Below are 20945 nucleotides of genomic sequence, written 5' to 3'. Positions count from 1 at the left end.
ACCCTATTTACCACATGCAACCATTCAGGACCGTTCACGCTGACTTACAACCGAACAGTTTACATCTGGGCTTATGTTTTCCTTACCCCCCTTCAAAGATCTTAATTCGGATTGGCTCGGTCTGTTTGGATCCGAGATCTTTATCTCCGTGAATCTCTCCTTTCCCTCTTTCCTTTAAGACATTCCCAGCTAATTTCCTTTCTAGTTTGTTGCCAAACAAGAAGGGTGCATCAGGTTTCATCTGCAGGATCAAAAGAGAGAATCATTTCACATGCTTTCTCCAGGATATTCTGGCCTATACGTCCTGCTCGTCTATCATCCCTGCAAGTTAGCTTAAATTCTATGCTAAATGGCTATGAATTAACTGCAGAAAATAATGGACACCAGGGATAAAAATCAGAGGGAAAATGTCAGGTTCCATATTGTCAATTCAATGTTTAAGTGCACAGATACTAATTAGTTTGCATCTCCTCTGCACAGTGTTAACAGAGACTTCCAACACATGCTCTACAGTTTGAAGGAGCAAGCCAAGCAATCCTATTAAGGAAGCAGTTTCAAAAATCAATGAAGGGAAAGTAATCCTTGCTTAACATCCAAAATATATTTTTCAAATCTCTATTTTCTTCATTATTAATTTTGTTTACTCTAAAAGTTATCATATTTTAAATTTTTAGGGGTAAAATCAGAAGAAACAATAACTGGGGAAGGACACTCTTGAAAGAGTACATAGAATATAAATTCTAGTCAAACACACCCTTGCGTGTTTAAGCTAACATCCTTCATTTTTCCTCCCCAATCTTTTTTTCAGTATTCATTCCATATTTTATTTCTTCATTTTATAAGTCCCAGAATTCCTCATGTCTACACTATCACTTAGGAGGAGAGAAGGGAAAATGACCAATGGACATTACTCCCATCAAGAGAATTTCTCAGATGGGCATTAGTCCCAGCAGGAAAAATTCCTATATCTGGGCTGACATAAGCACTCCTAACCTCTGAGGCTTTCCTGGAAGCCCTCAAAGTAAGGGCAGGTTATGGCATCACCCACCTCTGGACAAGACCAGGTTACTAAAATAGTCCTAGTACATTTTAACCTTTAGATCTTCTATCCCTCACTATTCAGTCTACTTCGTATTTGACCCACAACACACTGTACTTTCTAACCCAGGGTCTGTGGTTACCTGTGCAAACTGCTTCCAGGTACTGGATGATGTGAGCTTGCCAGTTCCGGGCCTGTGCATAGCAGCCAGAGTATAAATTTCTGCAGTAATTTTTTGTTTGGATCTCAGAAGGGCCAGCGTGGTCTTGGTGTTCAATCCTGATGGATTTGGGTTACAGGAACTAATGCACCATGAAGCATAAACGGAGGATTTGAAGGTGGCCTGTTGCACAAAATTGGGTTTTGTGTAATTTAAGAAGCACCAACTTACAGTAGTTGTTGTCCGCAGACTAGGGAACTGAAGGAACTGCTGGAAATCGGCCACGTCTGTGAAAAGAAGAGTGGAATTTGCCACATTTCCTCCAGGACCAGAGGCCATGTGGACTAGCATGCTGACAGGCAGCCTGCGAGCCTTCCCTTCCTCTTCTTGCTGACTACCTCCTGTGGGCAGTGAAGAGCTCTGAGGGCTCATGCTCATGTCTGATGAAGTCTCATCAATGTCCAGCTCATCGGAGGACTCTCTGCTTTCTGAGGGACCATTGAACTTCCGTCGAGGCGGTGCCCTGGAACCTGGAAGTATCTCTCTGTTGGGAGGGAAAGGCCCGCTGGCAGATGGATGGTCTTGAGATGAGGAGGGTGACAAAGAGGAAAAGGAAGATGATCTTGACTGGGAGCAACTATCCTTTGGCTCCGAAGCACACCCTTGCCTCACGAGCTGGGGCTTCTGAGGGCGGGAGAGGCCCTTCTTGATGTCTGAGTTGGTTAGCTCCACAGCACTGAGCTCTTCCACAATCTGCCCGTACATCTTCTCCTCTTTCACCCGTTTCTGTTGCTTGGTTTCCATGAAGAGCTCCAAACTGCTGGCTGGAGACAGCATCCGCTTGCTTCCTCCAAGAGAGGCTGCGCTGTCTGAGGTTGATGGTAAACACAAGGGGATGGAGGACTCTAAGCCCAGGGGTAAGGTCTGAGGTACTTTCCAAAGAGGGTATTTTTCCAAGCCCGTATGCTGCCCAAGCACTTGGGCTATGTTAAACCCTATCCCTTGCATGGCTGCGTTGGTTACCAGTGTTCTTTGGGTCATATTCTCATCGACCTTGCATATGACGATGGCGGGGCTATTCTGTCCAAGTATCTGAGAAATGCTCGTGTACATGACACTTCCGTAGGATGGAACGTGGGTCTGAATCCGAACAGGAACCACTGTTCCCGGTAAGGACTGCAGAGGCCCAGTATTTTCTGAAGCAAAATCATCTCGAACAAGCTGCTCGGTGGGAGTTTCAGTGGATTTACTGCCCGGGTCTGATGGAAACTTTGGAGGGAGGTTCTTGGAGTGTAGCCCTGATGTTCCGGAATAACACGGGTAAGTCTGCTCTTTTGCATGTGGATAGTCAGCAGGTTTCTTTCCAGTGTGTTCTGCTACATGCTCTAAGGGATAGCTAGAGTGAATGTCAGCTTGGAAAGGAGGCTTGCTGTAGCTGTTCTGAGGGTGTGGAGCGAAGGGATGGGGGAAATGTGTCTGCCACCAGGGAGGCTGCTGAGCCGGCAAATGAACCATACAGACAGTCGGGTACTGAAACTGAAACAAGGCATTCTGGATAGGAGAAAATGGGACCGCATCTTGATGTGGAAACAGGTGTGGTTGTTCGGGTAACTGCTTGCTTGTCATGTAGGATGTTGGTTGAATCAATGGATTTCTCAGAGATTCCTGACTGTCCATGTGCATGATCTGTTGCTGGGCAAGGTGGAGTGGTGGTCCTGAGCTCAGCTGGCCACAAGGACCGACCACCTGCTTTCCTGGGTCATCCCCTGGCAGAGGAGGAAGCACAGAGGACCATGCAGCCCTAAGGCCAGCATGCAAGTGCTCCATATGCTCCTGCTTGACGCTGGGGTCCACGCCAGCTTCACCTTGAGCAATTTCTGGGGAGCCACTGAAGGAAGCCTGGCGCACCAGAAAGCACTTCTTCCTCTCCCGAGATGGTGATAATGTTGATGGGGAGGCTCCAGACACTGGAGCATGGGACAGGTTCCCATAATCGAATGATTTACTCCGTATTTCTGGGATTTCTGTCGGGTGAGGACAAGGCATCTGCTCAGAGGAGCAACGCCGCATTTCTTTCTGGTGGTGATGACCCGGGACAGACAATGAGTATGAACCCGCAGGGACAGTCAAAAACTCAGAATGCTTCCCACTATCATCCTGCTTAGGAGGTGCAGTGAGCTTAACTGTTTCTTCTCTATCAAAGGACATGGAGAAACTGGAACTGTGGGATAAGTTGCTTTCTTGGCTGGGACTTCGGGAGAGGCCGGTGCCTGTGGACTCAAAACTGGATTCCCCGGAGGAATGCTCCATATCTGCAAGCCGCAAGCGTTTCTTCTTGGGAGGCAACTTCTCAGCAGGGAGTTGGGAAAGAGTCTCGCTTCTTTGGGGCCACTGGAATTCCTCCACAGGCTTCTCTGGCTCCTTGGTGGGAGCTTCCTTCTCCTTCTCGGGCTTATCAGGTTCCTCTGTGACTCTAATTTCGGGAACCTGGATGTTGTGCTGGCGAACAAGCCTTGGCTGCGCATGGTAGGGATGCTGTGGTACCTGCAGTGAGGGGGTTGGCTTGTTTCCACTTTCTGCACCATCCCCTGAAGGAGCCCACTCTGGGCTCACAGGAGCTTCCAAAACCTCACTGTCACATGTCTCAGAAGGTGAAGGCGTCTTGTCCTGCGTACAGGCCACCATTTCTGTTGACTCAGATCTTTCAAAGGAATTGGGCCGGCTCAGCGAGTTTGTGTGCTGAATCACAGAAATCACATTTCCTGGAGGCTTCTTGCCCAGGTCTGTCATCTTGTCAGGATCAGCAGCTGAAGGCAAATCCTCAGACCCAAGAGATGGGCTTCTAGACGGCAGCTGGGGTCGGGCAGGGTCTAAACGGTCAGAGTGACCATGAGGGAGACTCTCATGTCCGGTCATGGCAAACCCAGTCCTTCCTCCGTCCTGCAGCTTGGGGTCATACTCTGAGGACATCATGCTAACGGGAGCACTTCCCATGCCGCTACAGATCATGGGAACATCCTCCTCATCCCCTACGCTTTTCTCTTTCCTGCGTTTTCTGTTCTCACAGGTAGTCCCGAACATCGATGGCACTGCCTGCGATGGCACCAAGGGGTCCATAAAATATTCTCCTCCATGCTTGAAGGAACTCAAGCAAGAAATGTCTCTGTAGCTCTGTTTTGGAGTTTCAGAGTCTTCCCACTTCTTATATGTTTTCCGGCAGACATCATAGTCAAACCCAGGCCTGTCTCCGGGAAGTAATTTCTTTTCCTTCAGGGATGAGCTGGCAAGACTCTTGGATACCCGCGCAGGGTGCTCAGACTCCATGTGGCCCTCCTGTACTGACGGCAGCTCAAAGGCTGCTTGTCGTCTTAGCATGCGCTGGGGAGGTATGCCTACAGTGCCAGGATAGAACACATCATCAGACCCTGTCATCCTTTCATCAAATGAGTGGCTTCCTCTCAAAGAAGGAGGGACACTTAAATTAGTCGCTGAAGACGTTGGCATTGAGTTACTTCTAATAAGGGGTGAAGAGTCCACAGGAGCTTCTAAGAGAATTGGATTGCTGCCTGAGAAGTTTCCTGGGTAAGGTTTTCCTTCATTCCTAACAGAGGATGGGATGGCTTGTGGTGGCCGACACTCACTGTTGAATTTCGTGGTCTTCAACATGTTGACTTGACCGGGGTCCATTTCTCCTTTGCTGGGAATCAGCTGTGAGATAGGATCTTCAAACATCTTGACCTCCAACCTGGTGTTTACATGAGGTAATGGTTCCATGATGCCTCTGCGCCCCATGGCAGTACGCTCCTGACCCGTGGGAGTAACACTAAGTGTATTCCTTGGACTAAGTCGACAGTATTTTCCAAAGATGATTTCTTCGTAAGACTTTGCATTTGTGTTGGGTGGGCTTATCTGCTGCTCTGCACTTTCTGAGCGAGAAAAGTAGCCAGAGTCTGTACTCCCCTTGCTGTGTGGGCTCAGGAGGTTGAGGGATGGCTCAGAGTCTTGTCCTTTTTTCTCTGACAGTCTCAGTGCAAGTTTCTGTTTCACTGTGTGAGAGTCATCAGCCTTAGCATTCAAAGACTGATTTGGGAGCATGTCGGGGCCCAGATACTGAGAGCCCTCATTGGGTAGTGGGATCCCACTTTTGGGGATAATCAAAATTGGCACCTTCATCGGACCACCCAAGGATTCTTCCAAGGACCCATGGTAGCCACCTCTGCTAGCAATATCCAAAGGGATGGGAGGGCCAGGGCTCACTTTGTCAGAAGCCTCAGCAAATACAGAGCTCTCCTCATCTGTGTCCGTGCTCTGCTCACCGTCTGAGTGTATCTCTGCTTCTACATCAATAAAACCAGCCTCGAGGTCTAATTTAGATACAGACGATTCTGTGAAGGGTACCAAGCCTGCCTTAATTGCATGGGCATGAGACTTCCTGTGCTTATACAAATTGCTCTTTGTCTTGAAAGAGAAACCACAAGGTATACACGGATATGGCCGCTCACCAGTATGGGACCGGATGTGTTTCTTCAGAACACTTGGTTTTGCACATGCTCTGCTGCAGTATGGGCAGATGTATTTGCCCGGCTTTTTGGGTTTGTGCTCTTTTTTATGAGCATCTTCTGCCTGTTCGATACTTTTCTGGGAGTATTGGCTGTAAGCAGGGTTGAGACTTGAGATCTTTTTTCTAGGATAGCCACTACTGTGGCTGTGCATTGGAAAAGGAAATAAGTCCTCAGAGGCAACAGATGGCAAAGGGCCAGGGAAAAGCCAGGGAGGGCCCTCTAGGCTCTGGTGCGGCTTGTTGCTGTGCATCATGCCCTGTGGCAATGAGTGCTGAGGGAAAGAAAGTGAGTGTTGGCATGGGTAGGGACTGGGACGGTGCGGTGGGTATTGCTTCTCTGTGACTTGATGTATGCCCTCGCCAGGCGAGGCCAGCTTCCCAGAACCAAAGAGCTGGGCTGAAGCTGCATTTCCGATCTGCTCAGGATCTATTTGTGGTTGTCTCTGCCCTTCCTGACTGCTGAAAGTGCTCATCTTAAGAACAGCTGACTGTTCCTGCCTCCATCTACCTGACACGCTGTCAGCTTCTCCAGACCTTGAGGTAGCTTTTTGTCCTAGAGTTGTGTCCCCGGTGTCCATTTTAACACAAGGTCTTAAGTGCTACTTTGCCCGGAAGCCAAGCAGACTCATGGAGTGTCTCCAACTCTGTGCTTTTTAAAGCCAGGTTGCTTCAGGGTTCCTGGTAGTCTGTGAACTCATGGACTGTTCCCTCTCTCTGGAACCTTCTGTGCTCACACTGGAGTCAGTGGGCATTGGATGCCAGTGTCCTGGAACCAAACTAGAACACAGTTCTCTCCATCCTAGAAATGTCCTTCTTCAAAAGCAAAGTGCAAAGTTACAAAGGATTCTTATGGCATTTGAATCTTTTTCAACCAGGATGGGACTGGGATGATGAATAGTCCAGGAGAAATTCTGCTCATCAACTATAGCAAAGTTCAACAGCCGATTTCACTGAAGTACAATGTCCTGAAGAAAAAGAAAAAGAGGTTGCCATAAGACTTGCCCAGGAGGACAGCAGACCAATGCTAAACTATCAGCCTCAAGTTAGAGAAATTAAAATGTTTTTCATTCCAGTAAATTATTTATAGCTATTGCATTAACTATTTAATTACAAGATATTAATTTTAAACTCAGAATTATGTCATGGGCATGAATTCTTTCATGGCCAAGATGCAGACAGGTTTTATGAATACTCCTTCATTTTGCTTGAGAAGTATAAGTGGGGGGGGGGTCAGAGTTCAGTGATAGAGCAGCATGCTTCGCATCTATCTATGAGGTCCTTGGTTCCACCAAATGGGCACATCCAAAAGAATTTGAAGAACAGTATGTCATTCAATAATATTTATAATATATCATTTTTAAAGCCTTAATTAGAAACCTTAGAGCTATCCGTAGCCAAGTTTTATGGCTTGCATGGAGAAGTGTAGTATATAACTGTATAACTTAAACTAAGTTATACTTATATATGTGTATTAATATAAAATATAAAAAGTAAAAAGTATATAAAAGTATATATATAAAGTATATAAAAATATATAGAAGTAAAAAGTATATAAAGTATACAAAAGTGTTGATTATAATCAATATAATTAATTCTATATAATGCATATGTAATAACACATACCTACATCAAATTTTATATAATATGTTAATACAACACATTGATATGTTTATAGATTCAAAACAGCAATCAGCAGAGCTAGATCAAACACAGAAGACACAAAGATCATCAAAGGACTCTGGAGAGATCAAATTGATGTGTCCTGACAGAACTCTCCCGAAGCCTTCATTTCCTGGAAAGCAAGGCTTGCTTTGGGGACAGTTTAAAGGGTCATTTAAACATGAAGAGATTACCTGAACAGTTGAGAGTTCTCATGGGCATGATTGTCCTGATGCTTCCTGCATACACAACAAACACCATTAGGAAAAAGCTACTCCATCAAAGGATAACATTATTATACAAACACAGAAAGTCTAGCGTTCATCTCACTAAGGATAAAGTTATACTGCTACATACAAGGGCTATTTTACAGTGTACTATTCTAGTGCTATGCCTTGTGCTGAGCGACAGCAGGAGTAGTAAGAGTTCAGGAGGCTGAGGTATGTAACAGAGTTTGTCCAAAGACAACAAATTATAAAGAATGTTAGAGCAGGCATACACCAATAACAAAATATTTGAAATAGAAATCAAGAATGTCATCCCATTTGCAATAGCTTCAACAACAATAGAATATATTTAACCAAAGAGTTAAAAGAGCTGTACCACGGAAGTTATAAAACACTGATGAAAGAGACTGTAAAGAATATACAAACACTTGGAAAGTCCACTCAGCTCCATGTAAGAAGCAATATTGTTATATGACTTTACTACCCCAAAAAAAAATCTACGAATTTAATGTTCATCAAAAAGCCAACAGACATTCTTCACAGGCCCAGAAAAATATAATTCTAGAATTTACACAGAAGCACATACATTGTGATATGGTTTTGACTTAAAAAGGATGGAAATTTGAGGGGCTATTGTGATGGCTCAGTTGGAAAAGTGCTTGTCACACAAGAATGAATGACACCTGCACACACATCTATATTCACACCCAAACATGTACACACAGAAGATGGAATCTCATCATTTGTAACAATTCTCATGTAACTGAAGATGCTTACAGGCAGTAAAATGAGAGAGAGGGAGAGGGAGAGATATGAAAAGTCATAAACTACATAACGACCCTATGTGGAATCTAAAACAGTCTCATGGAAGGTGAAGTTAGAACGGCACGTGCTACAGATTTGGGAGGGTAGGGGTGATTGTGGGTATTACAGGAGGTCAAGGGCAACCTGTTTGACTGTGCTATGATATAGGGAGAAAAATACTGACCACAATTAAAACTTGAAAAGTGATCTTGAGCTGGATATAAACTGCACAGTATTGCGTGGTGACCTTGTAATTGGATGAATTTTGTTTTATATTACAACTAAAGTCTACTAAAAGTTTTAAATAGTGATTGTTATATTTCCCAAGACTAACGTGTATGTATGTTGCAAAGATTTTAGTTTTTAAAATATGATTAAATCACTAATTTTCTAGATATCAAAATTTGAAAACAGTAGTGTTAAAAAATGGTTTCTAGGATTTCAATATTTAAATGGATTGTTTATTTTTATTGCAGAAGAGAGGCAGAGTCCCTCAGAGGCGAGCTCAGCTCAGGAGGAGGGACAACTTGGTTATTGTTGACAATTTAAGTGAATCCTGGACTCCCATCACAGGCTCATCGATGTAGGACCTCGTGGATCCTGAGGCTGTGAAGATAAACCTCATCAATCAGATGAAGTGGTGGTGTCTCCACGAGAGTCTGTGTAGTAGTGCTTACTGAAAAAACAGCTGACATGCGGCTGAAAGTCCTTCCCTGAAAAGCTACCCTTGAGGATGTGTTTGCACAGATGCACAAAGAAGTGTGTCTGTGGACTACTAAAATGTGGCTAACAGAGGAAACAGAGCCACAAAGAAACAATACAAGTACTGATATAAATACTTGCTCAGGAGACAGAAATTAAGAGTAGAAAAGCTTACTGTCCTTGAATATACATATTATAATCTCACTATTTATGATAAATTCATTTATCATAAATAAATGATTTATTTAATCATTTATAAAGTGATTATAAATAATCACTTTAATAAAAGTGTTGGAAGCCAACAATGTTGCACACATTTTTAATCCCAGCACTCAGTACGCAGAGACAAGCAGGTCTGAGTTGGAGGCCACCCTGATCTACAGAGCAAGTACCAGGACAGCCAGGGCCACACAGAGACCCTGTCTCAAAAAAACAAAAGTAAAATAGCAAATAGAATAAAAATAAAAAGTGTTGAAAGGTAGACAATTTCAGAAGGATGCTGAGGTGCTGTGGTCTCTCTCTCTCTCTCTCTCTCTCTCTCTCTCTCTCTCTCTCTATGTGTGTGTGAGTGTTTTGCATATACATGGATACTGAGGTGCTGTGGGGTGTGTGTGTGTGTGTGTGTATGTGTGTGTGTGTGTGTGTGTGTGTGTTGCATATACCTGGATGCTGATGTACTGTGTGGTTGTGTGTGCTCTGTATGAATGTGCAGGCCACAATGTCAGATGTCAGTCTTCTGATGCTGTCCAGTTGTTTTGCTGTGTTGTGTTTGTTTGTTTGTTTGTTTGTTCTTATAAGATAGGGTCTCTCACTGCCCTAAATCTTGTTAAGTTCTTTTGGCTGGCTAGACAAAACACCCAAGGATCAGACTGTCCCTGGCTCACCAGCACTGGGATTGTGAGCCTGTGCCGTCATGCCTGCCTTTTCTAGTGCTTCTGAGGACAGTGGTTCTGTAGCAAGGTCTTCTGCAGCTGATCTATCTCTCCAGTTCTCCCACATCTTTTTATAATAGTAAAGTTGTAGAAACAGAGTGGGATGTTAGTAGCAAGATGTAACTTCCACTAGTACTTATGAGGCATGAAAAATAGATCTTTAAGTCATGCATAGTGAAAATAAACCACAAGCATATTAACTTTGATTTTGGGGGAAGTTTAACACCGAATTGAAGTTTGTTTCCTCGTGCTGATTTTGCTACTTTGAACGAAACGTGATGGCCTTGAAGTTTATCATTGAGAATTTACTCCTATCAGTTCTAGGCATGAGACTAACGAAAGTCTACAGCATTGCATCTAAACTGTTGAAATTCTGCATACAATTCAATATTGAAGATTGCTGTAGACACAGCCTGCTTGTGACTTCTAGAGGCAAGTATCACCCTCTAAGATGGAGGAAGAATTTGCCTGTAACTCAAGGAGAAACATACTCATCCTCAATTAGGATTCAGAGGTTGACATGATTTCCAATTACTTCTCAGGTTTAGTATTTTATATTTATATTGGTTTATGACTGCACTCCTAATGTGAATACTATTTGAATATCCCTTGAACAAAATCTAAAATTCAAAACACCCTGAAACATGATGTCCAGGGGTAAAATTTCAGTCCTGGTGAGTTCCAGGCAGATACACTAAAAGTATTATAAACATTATCTTTAAGCTATACTGATTACGCATATGTGAAACAAGTGAATTTACACTTGAACTTCCAGATGCATATATATATGTGTGTGTATATATATATATCTGGTTCTAAGCACTTCAGGTGAGGAAGACTCAACCTATAGTGACAACACTAGCTGTCCTCACAATACATTTGTTTAACACCAACACAATTAAAAACGAAAGTTGCATGTATGTCATCTCAGTTGGTATACATGCATTTATAGACTGTAGACTTACTACATGTGTTCCACTGAAGAGGAAGACATCAGAAGACTGAGCATGGGGACTGGAATCCAACTTGGCTGACCTCTGAACACTAGACATCTCATCGTCACACTCTAACGTCTTAACAAAAAAAATTCCTCCATCTTCAATGTTCTTCTCTAAGTATTTTCACCTAGCCCCAAAAACTCGCTTACTTGAAATCTTCAGGTTTTGAAGGCTCTAGAAGAAATATCTCAGCTTTCCAGGTTGGAGATACAGAAAATGGCCACTTTTCTTTGTAGCTTCTTAGGGAATAACTTCATAATTTAAAAAGTGTTCTAACTATGACTTAGGCAGCTCCTTAGGAGAATGTGAGAAACCTTCAAGACAAATTGCTTTCCTTTGTTCTTTAACGATCATTACTTTAAAGGAAAATATGAACCTCAGAAGTGAAAATTAGCATTTATTACTTCCCATTCTTTGGATGACACAGAATATGTAATTTTGGTATAGCAGAAACTTCAAGTGAAGTAAGGACAGACTTTCTTGAAAAGAAAGACTATAATGTACTCATGTTTTCATTTGACAATGAGATAGTTATCTTTCTAAATCAGACAGCTACCATTACATTTTTACAGCACTCAATTAAAACCATTATACCAGTGACTAGACAAATACCACTCATCCTTACTGAGGACAAAACACAAAACAGACAAACCAAATAAAACTCGTATCAAAGAATAAGCCTATTCTGAAAATAGACTTCAGAATGAGGAGGGAAAGCGCCATATACAACTCAAAAGCAGACTTTCTAGATAAGCTCCTTTCGATGCTCCACTATTTAATCCAGGAACATGATTTCCCAGAACTTCCATCCTACTGCCAGGTCCTCCAGGAAGGGCTGTGTGAACCTCCCAGCCCAAGGATGCTCTGATCCACATTCATTTAAAGGCAAAAGTCAGTACTCTCATTTCAGTGAAGTGCTGTTACTAAAGAAGGGTTAGGGAGATAACTCAGTAGCTTAAAAGTGCTTGTTTGGTAGGTCGGAGAACCCAACTTCAACCCCCACACCCAGGATCCACATAAAAAAGCAAGGTACATGTACTTACACACTCTAAAACACACACACCTGTGGAATTAGGAACAAATTTCATTCCGTATGAACCTTTCACACATGATTTTAAATGTATTTGAGTTTACATCATTCTTTCAGGCACCATTTGGGGAGTCCTCAGGCTCACTGTTACTCATAAATCACTAGAACTTCCTGAGACAGGAAAGGTGGGAAAGGGCAAAACGTGTCCTTCAGGGAATTTCAGGATCACTTTGACGGATACTACCAACGCTGAGGGATGTATGAACTGCCTGTCTTGAGTTGCTTTATCTTGGCTGATAAAGTAAATGTGGTAGAAAGTCCTGGCCATTGACTACATGTGGTACAGCCTTTTCTTTACACCCAAGACAGAGTCTGGGTATACTCAACACTTTCTGTGCTGTTTCACAAACCAAGGAAACGAAGTCACTCTAAAAAACGAAAGACTCTCAAAGTTAAATCCAGCATGAGATAAAGACATGTCATTTTGTTATTTGAAATTTTTACTAAGAGGTTTAATTTCCCAAAGAAACATAAATTCTTTGGTTTGTGTTTTATTACTAAAATGTATGATAATGGTCATAAATGGGAAAACATTTTATTATATTAGCATACATTAGGAGGAAAGTATACTAGAGAGAATATTCACATCAAATGAATTATTGAGTCCAGGAAAATATGGGACCTAGCCGGGTGGTGGTGGTGCACGCCTTTAATCCCACGAGGCAGAAGCAGGCGGATTTCTGAGTTCAAGAGTTTGAAGCTAGCCTGGTCTACAGAGTGAGTTCCAGGACAGCCAGGGCTACACAGAGAAACCCTGTCTCAAAAACAACAACAACAACAACAACAAAAACAGAAAATATGGGACCTAATATTATTTCAAAAATCAAATGTACCATAGCATATTTCAGGATTTGAATCTAACTTTCTTGATATAGGTCTGCTTAAAGCCATAGAGTTCTATAAACTTGGTTTCCTGCAGCTAGATTATTTGTTTATGATCATATACATCCATTTATCATATTTTCAAAACGTATGTTGGATGTAAATGCCTGTTTTCCCCAATCGATTAATATGTCAAAAAATTCAGTAGCAGAGCAATTCTTATATGAAAAGAAAACAGCTATTTATCATTTTATTCACTGGGATTTCTCTTTATGGTAACCAAGCCACACAAAGTCATTTGTTTTGGCAATCACTACCAACAAAGGACTCACTATTCCAAGCACAGTCTCACATTTACATTTAAAATTTTCCCAGTGTTTCAGTGCACTGAGGACAAAATTCAGAGCATATGGGTTTAGAGGTTCCTGTGGATGGGATGACAGCCAAAAGGTATCTTTGCATCGGGAAAGACAGGCAACTTCCTGTTGGGCAGTGGCATTTTTCAGACTATGGTTGTATTGAAAAAGGCATTCAACTCTGGGTGGCTGTTGCAGGGTGCGTGTGTGTGGGGGGTGGGGGCAGTAGAGGAACCGAAACACAAGAAAGGACCACAACATGAGAAGGTGGGTGAAACAGGCAGCTACACCAGTGGGCTGGCTTGGCTCAATGATGGAGACCTACCCTACCGTGTTGGGTTTTGGCTGAGAAAAACACCTCAGAAAAAAAAGCTTATTTGGGAAATTAATCCTTACTTAAGTGGTAGCAACTGTTAAGTGACCATTACTAGATTATCACAGCCTAAGTAGTAAAATGACAGCAGACAACAAGATTAGTCTCTTTGCTTCCAATATTTTACTAATAAGACATTTCTTAGAAGTCAAGATGGCTTCTTAGCTCTAGTTTGCCATTCTTAGTCATTTGGAGGATTGCGTGGCACTGTACTTATAAACAAAGCATATAGACTTTCCTGTTGCTGTGGATCATTAATAAAATATTTTAAGAAACAAATGAGCTCATGCATAGTGTCCTTCAGCTGTAATTCTGGTAGTTAGGAGGAGGAAGTGGGAGGGTCAGCAATTCAAGATTATCCTTACCTACTTAGGACAGCATGAGCTACAAGAGGTCCTATCTAGAGAGCAGACAACACACACACACACACACACACACACACACACGACACACACACACATACACACGACACATACACACACACACACACGATCACGACTTGTAAACGTAGGTGTCACCACTTCCACTGTGATACAATTGATGAGCTGCTGCTCAGAAGGCAAAGTCAGAAGGTACCAGGAAGTGATGTAAGGGACCTCTCAAAAACTGAGACCAGTGCCAATGTTCAGATGAACACAGATTTCCTTGAGATCATTTTGGAACGATACTTTCCTCAAAGATGAATTATGCAAAAAATATGCTTCTTTTAGTAAAAATCTCCATATGAATGTTATTCTTTCCTAAAATGTCTGAGTTACTAATAGGAAGAGAGAACTGTGTATCTTCTGGAACCCTGCCAGACAACTTGGGAGACCTTCTGGGAAGATCAAACCATCGATGGCATCCCTATATTTTGACCTGCTTGCAGTCTCACTTGACATGTAAGAGTGCCGGGCAAATGGGTAGCCATGCCACCATCATTGCAGATATAGTCAAGGCACGTGACTTATTCTGATTCTAGCATGACACTTTTAACGTCTGATCATAATATTTTTAGAACCTTAAGACAGTCATGACTTCATGATTCCAGTGACCTCTTTCCCCAATCGCACTGCAAAAGCTGTTCTTATAAGGGTTGGAATAACTAAGAACTTATGCCAGGAAAAAAGTACACTCAGATGAGAGTCTCCCCACTGAGAAAGTTATGATTAAAGTGGGCCTATCACAGAAATCAAAAGAAACAAAAGCTGTACAACATACTTCTCTCTAAATTGAATATACCTGTCAGGTTGAGGGCGTTTATATATGTGTTCACTGCAGGTCCAAACTGCTCTTCAAATGCGTATAAAATCGATAGGAGAGAATAATGAACTTTAGCTATTAATGAGCTTTAGTTATTAACCTGACATCAGCTAAGTGCATCACAATGTCTTTGCTTCCCCACTCTCTCCACCAAAGCTGAGAATCTGAGGCAAGTTCTGAGAATCTGAAGGATGAGCAAGAACATTTAAGCTGTTGGTGCTGACTGTTAACTTAATGGGTATGCTTATTCTTCACCCACAGAAACTGCCAGCTCTCAAAAAAATAAAATAAAATTTGGGATTATATCTCTCAAAAAGCATTAATTTAAACTGACCCTCTTTTAACATGATGCAAATCTTTGAAGGAATACTTGCATTAAAAGGAAATTCCTTGTGACAGAGTAGAAGCAACTTAAAACACAATGCTGTAATTACAATGGGATGTATTAGGGCTAGGGAGATAGTTCAGTTGATAATGTGCTTGCTTGGCAAGTCTGGGGACAAGAGTTTGGCCCCCAGACCAGAAGTGTTCCACATTTGTAATCTCAGTGCTGGAAAGCCAGGGCTAGGCAGATTCCAGCGCTCACTAGCCAGCTAGCCTAGCAGACTTGGTGAGTTCCAAGCCATGGAGAGACTGTCTCAAAAACTAAAGTGGACTGTGTGCCTAAGGAAGGACACCCAAATACCGCCTCCATGTGCATGCATGTGTAAGTATGTATGTGCAACTCTACACATATGTGTGCTACAGGCACAGTATCAAATCAAATCAAATACACCAGATGTGGAAGCTGTATCTGGGTCCAGGCGGCCATTCTGTCTCCCAGCTTCAGAGGTTTCCCACAAAGCCTCTAATGGAGAGTCATCAGGTAACTTTATATGCTCAGATAACCTCATAAAAATTCCTTTTTCAGCAGCTACATTCTGTTCTAAAATTATTTTCTGAACTAGGAATCCAAAACCAAGAACGAAGAAAACAAGGAAGAAAAAACTAGAGTCCTTTTATAGATGCTAGTAAGTAATGAAGAAAAGGACTTTATTATACCATGAATTAATATTTAGCTAAATATAATATTTAGAAATTTAAGGAAGGGCTGGAGAGATGGCTCAGAGGTTAAGAACACTGAGTGCTCTTCCAAAGGTCCTGAGTTCAATTCCTAGCAACCACATGGTGGCTCACAACCATCTGTAATGAGATCTGGTGTCCTCTTCTGACCCGCAGAGATACATGCAGGCAGAATACTGTACACATAATAAGTAAATTAAAAAATAAAGGTTTAAAAAAAGAAATTTAAGGAAGACCGTGTTACTTAACCCAAGTATATAATTAATCATCAGAGATTGTTTGGCTCTATACATAAGATGGCAACAAAAAAAAAAATACTATTAAACATCTTGCTGTGGTATTGCCTGCCTGTAATCCCAGAACTCAGGAAGCTGAGGGGAGAAGATAAGCAAATTCTAAGTCAATCTGGGCTACCCAGTAAAATATCATTCTAAAAAAAATGACTGCTATGCTCACAGATGGACACTGTATCTTTACTATTTAAGACATCAACAGCACCTTGGTCTGTACTGTGACAAAATGTCACCAAAACTTTTGCCAAAAGAACTAAAGAACCATGACCCAACAGTCAAAAGATGCTTTGTCCCTGGACCATTTCTTAGGAGGATTTCAAGGGCTGTCACCCCTCCTCCATACCCCTCATCACCTTACTGTACCCCTGAAGTATGACTTCAGGACACCCTGTGCACTTTAAGATATGAATCATTACAAGCAGGTCCACTTGGTTCCTCTAAAGACACAAAAGGCACAAAAAATAGCTTCTGCGATGGAGACAGAAGCCACGTCAGCAAGCAGATGAACGTGGGTGGCCAGATAAGATTATACCACAGCCACCAGCAAATCATTAAGCAAATGCTGGATTTATTTTCTGTTTTAAACTTGGTTCCTCTTGCCTCAAATCAACCACTTCGAACATTCAAAATGACAGCTGTCACGCTCCTCTCTAACCTGGAAATGTCATCAAAGACAGAGACATGACTGTTTACCATTAGAGGAATGGTGAGAATTTCTAAAAGACAAAATTGAAATCAAATTAAACAAAACACCACCATAATCAAATAGCATCTCTTTAAAAAACGAAATCAATTCAAAAGAAGCATGGTCACACAATCTCAGAAAGGAAAAAAAATTAATTTCTCTCACATATGGGATACAAGAGTCATATCATGTATATAGTAGTATACATGTGAGCATGTACACATATAGTGCATGAAGAACGGAGAACGAGGAAAGTTAACATACAGAAAAGGAAGGAACTGAATCCAGACAATGAGTGAGAGTTATGGAAGAGGTTGTAAAGTTAATTATTTTTCTAGTTCTAAGTCCATTCTGGATTTTTGGGCAAGGGGTTTGGATGGTGGATAAAATATATTTGATACAGAAAGTATGAGATTTAATGTGAGGCTCCACAGCTTCTATTCCAAATGCTTATTCTCATTGTACAAAATTCAATTGAGTTGCGTGGACTTTGGGTTTGGTTAACTGTGAGATGTGATGCTTTTTTATTTACTTGAAATTTTCTTTTTCTTGCTAATAAATGCTTTTTTTTCTTAAAGAGGAAAATAAAATCCCTTGATAATAGGAGATTAAACTAAAGTTTTAAAAAAATGGCATCTCTCAGAAAAAAATGAGAACAAATCACTGAACTTTGCATTCCAAAAGTCATCGAAGACATAAATGAACCAAGATGCCATAGATAACGAACAGTTTTAGGCAACAGCTTTGTACGGTTTTCATTGACTACCCGTGACTGGATATCCAACACTCACTACAGGAAGAGGTAAGGAAGGGATAGAGAGCTCAGCTCTCAGTAGATCAAGACAAATGCGAACTCACTATTGCTGCCAGCCACCTCCACAGACCAGGCATACTCTGTGAACGGCTGATAAGCTAAGGGGAATGCCCTCAGTTGTACAGGGCTGTACAGGGTTACAGGAAGCGGAACATGCTCTTCTCACACCCTGTTCTTACAGCTAACGTTTCAGATTACAACTCCTCCTTCACCCAAGATGATTATTTCACATCAAGAGGAGGAAAATAGATTCAACAGATGTACAACTGTGTGACTTAACATGACTTATTGCAAGTTTGGTTTTGTCTTGGAAATCAACAAACCTTAGTGACATTATCATGCTCTGATCCTGTAGGACTGTCCCATTAGTGTGATCTCAAAGCAGAGATTCCAGTGATATTAAGAAGAATATCACAGAATTGATTGGAGTGAGTCTGCCCAGACAGGCAATCAGTTATGGCCCTGCAAGCTAGGCAATTATTTTCTCGATTAAAATGAAGACACAGTCAAACTCTCTTGGAAAATTAATTTTCTCATTAATGTTAAGTGAGCTTTTGAAGCCTGGCTTCTCCATCAAAATAAAAGAAAAAAATTTCTTCAAACTGCTGGACTGCATGCTTCCATTTCCTAGAAATGGATGGTTTATGTGGTATATTGTTGTTATAATGGAAGTGGGAAGAATGTCATTAAGAAAAACCTTACTTTTAGACTATTAGACTCATGTGAAATCACCAGGTGACAGAATCACGTTTAATAAATACTGAGTTTGTCAGAAAGAGTGCTGATGAACGTTGTTTAAAAATCTCCAGGTCACAACCCAATGAACTACCCAAGGCTAGTGACTCACACAGATCTTGGAGGAGAACCTACAGCTACCACTTTACTTCACTGAGCCAGCATAACCTTTGCCTTCTAAATATTTGTCATTATGCCCACAGATAAGTATGCATTCTCCTTGAAACAGATAGAGACCATTACAGAAAATGTCAGCCCATCCAAACGCAGACTTGTGGAAGGGATAAATCTAGAAAACAACTCCCACATCTAAGGCTCAGGGAACATCGTGGAAGAAGGGCAGAAAGATTGTAAGAGCCAGAGGATCAGAGGATTTGCTGGGATATTGTGTCTTCTAGTCATGTCAGAAACCACACCCATAAAGTCCCACCACCATGGCTGCCTAAACATGAGACGAACAAGAACTATAATACACGTGCCAAAATAGACAGGGGAAACCCCACAAGGCTTCAACCTTATGTAAAGAAGTATAGGCAACTAAGGAACACTGAGACTGTCGAAAATATTCTTTCCAAGCTCACCCACTGGTTATCCAATACCAAAAGGTCATCCCTAAAGACATACATATTTGTAATATTATGCAAACTAAGCAGGTTAGATTGAGGAATATGTATGCACATAGATTTATACGTATAAGAAAAATTAAATACAGAAACGAGGCCACACATTGAAAGAGAGCAAAGACTGATAACTAATGGGATTTGGAGGGGAAAAAGAGGAGAGAAAAATGATGTGATTACATTACAGTCTCAAAAATAAAAGAAAATAATATCAGGCTCCTATAAACTAGGTTCCTTAACATAAAGTGAGTGTGGTTCCTTTAATGGTACAGGCTGGCTACTCTGTCACTGGCAGGCTTCTTGCTCTTTAGGTTACTGTTGAGAGTATTTTCCAAACATTCATCTCCAATGTGTAATTCAAACTCGGAAAGCCCAAATAGCCCAGTTTCTATATACGTAGTTTGTTGGCCATTCTCATCTTGAAAGAAAACAGTCCTTCAGATCAGATATTTACTTGTGGATTGTAATACATTATTTTCATTAAATTAGCAAGAAGAAGAGTATACTCATAGAAGACAGATAAATGGTATCTGAAGATTATCCATTGTTTGTAGGACTAGTTGTCATCAACCTCCACTCTTCCTGAATTATTCTAAAAGACAATTTAATGAGACCTCAATGAATTCTGCAAGAGGCTAATATTTCCCTGACCAACTTTCTCAGGCACCTATAAGAACTTCCAACGATCTTTATTTTTCTCTCAGGTTAAAAATCTATGCTAAATCATAATTTTAAGAAAAGACTACAACAAACCTGCCAGGTTTAAGATACAAACTCTCCAAAATAAAATCAGCCATCATTTGAATAAATCCTGTGACAACTGAACCAGTAAGTAAAACATGCCACAGATGTGACTCCTGGGTCACATCTTCTCCTGTGAAAGGGAAGGTTTGAGCATGGCCTCTCTCACAGAAGGATTGATGCTCATTCTCAGCTACAGGATGGAACTGTAACTGGGTTTTGAGAGTAGAAGATTTGGAAGTGGTTTCTAAAGAAGAGAGAGGGGCACAGACAGCGATATTCAAGATGTGTCCCGTCAATCTCAGAAGCTTTACTTAGACACATCTTTCTTCTCAGTGAAAAAAAGGGGGGTGCTCTCATAGCTAGCTCATTGTTCACCTTTGAAGTGTCAAGTGTGCTAGTGTTAAGTGTCAAGTGGGTATGAGATCCTAGAGAGGCTAGGGAAGATCTTCATGTGCTGGAAGCATGTACATGCACACACACATGAATACACACATCACACACACATGTACACACATAAACACATGTACACACACACCAAACACAGAAGCACACACATGATCACAGATACATTTATACATAATCACATATACCCACACCTAGACCACAACACACACACACACAAACTCATATAGCAAACACACACACCACACACAAATGCACACTGCACACACATACACATAGGAGCACATACGAGCCACACATGAACATAAAAGTACACACATGAGAACACACACAAACTCACATAGTACACACACCACACACATACCATACATGCATGCACACACGAGCACACAAAGTTGAATAGGGTGCATTAGAAGTCGTAACAAAAGGAAGTTTGACAAGTGAACTTTGCCATTTTGGACAGGGCCTGGTTCTGCAAAGGCTCATTTTCATGTGTATGAAAGTGTCACATGGAATTGGACACATAGGTATGGAATTGATAAATTACTATCAATCAAATAAACTTAAGGGTTGGTTATGCTATTCATAGCAGAATGTGCAGGAGCCTAGTTTTGATCCAAGGAGG

At 41.5% G+C, this 20945-nt stretch overlaps 1 protein-coding gene across 3 annotated transcripts in view; it reads right to left on the bottom strand.

The window, feature by feature from the left end:
- The window catches only part of Hivep2 (human immunodeficiency virus type I enhancer binding protein 2), a 184391-nt gene that overhangs the window by 16392 nt on the left and 147054 nt on the right, over positions 1–20945 (bottom strand). For 2 of the 3 annotated variants that reach the window (XM_028779205.1, XM_028779203.1), the window contains exons 3-5: positions 7614–7658; positions 1182–6725; positions 87–241 (exon numbers count right to left, since the gene is read on the bottom strand). In XM_028779205.1, coding sequence (XP_028635038.1) covers positions 87–241; positions 1182–6338 — 5312 coding nt within the window. In that variant the 5' untranslated portion in view covers positions 6339–6725; positions 7614–7658. The remainder of the gene's footprint in view (positions 1–86; positions 242–1181; positions 6726–7613; positions 7659–20945) is intronic. The other variant, XM_028779204.1, reaches the window with a different exon arrangement.

Source organism: Grammomys surdaster, unplaced genomic scaffold (genome assembly GCF_004785775.1).
Source record: "Grammomys surdaster isolate TR1022 unplaced genomic scaffold, NIH_TR_1.0 348, whole genome shotgun sequence".
Lineage (NCBI taxonomy): Eukaryota > Metazoa > Chordata > Mammalia > Rodentia > Muridae > Grammomys > Grammomys surdaster.
The sequence above is the reverse complement of the archived record's forward strand: the minus strand, read 5'-3'. Positions and strand labels throughout refer to the sequence as shown.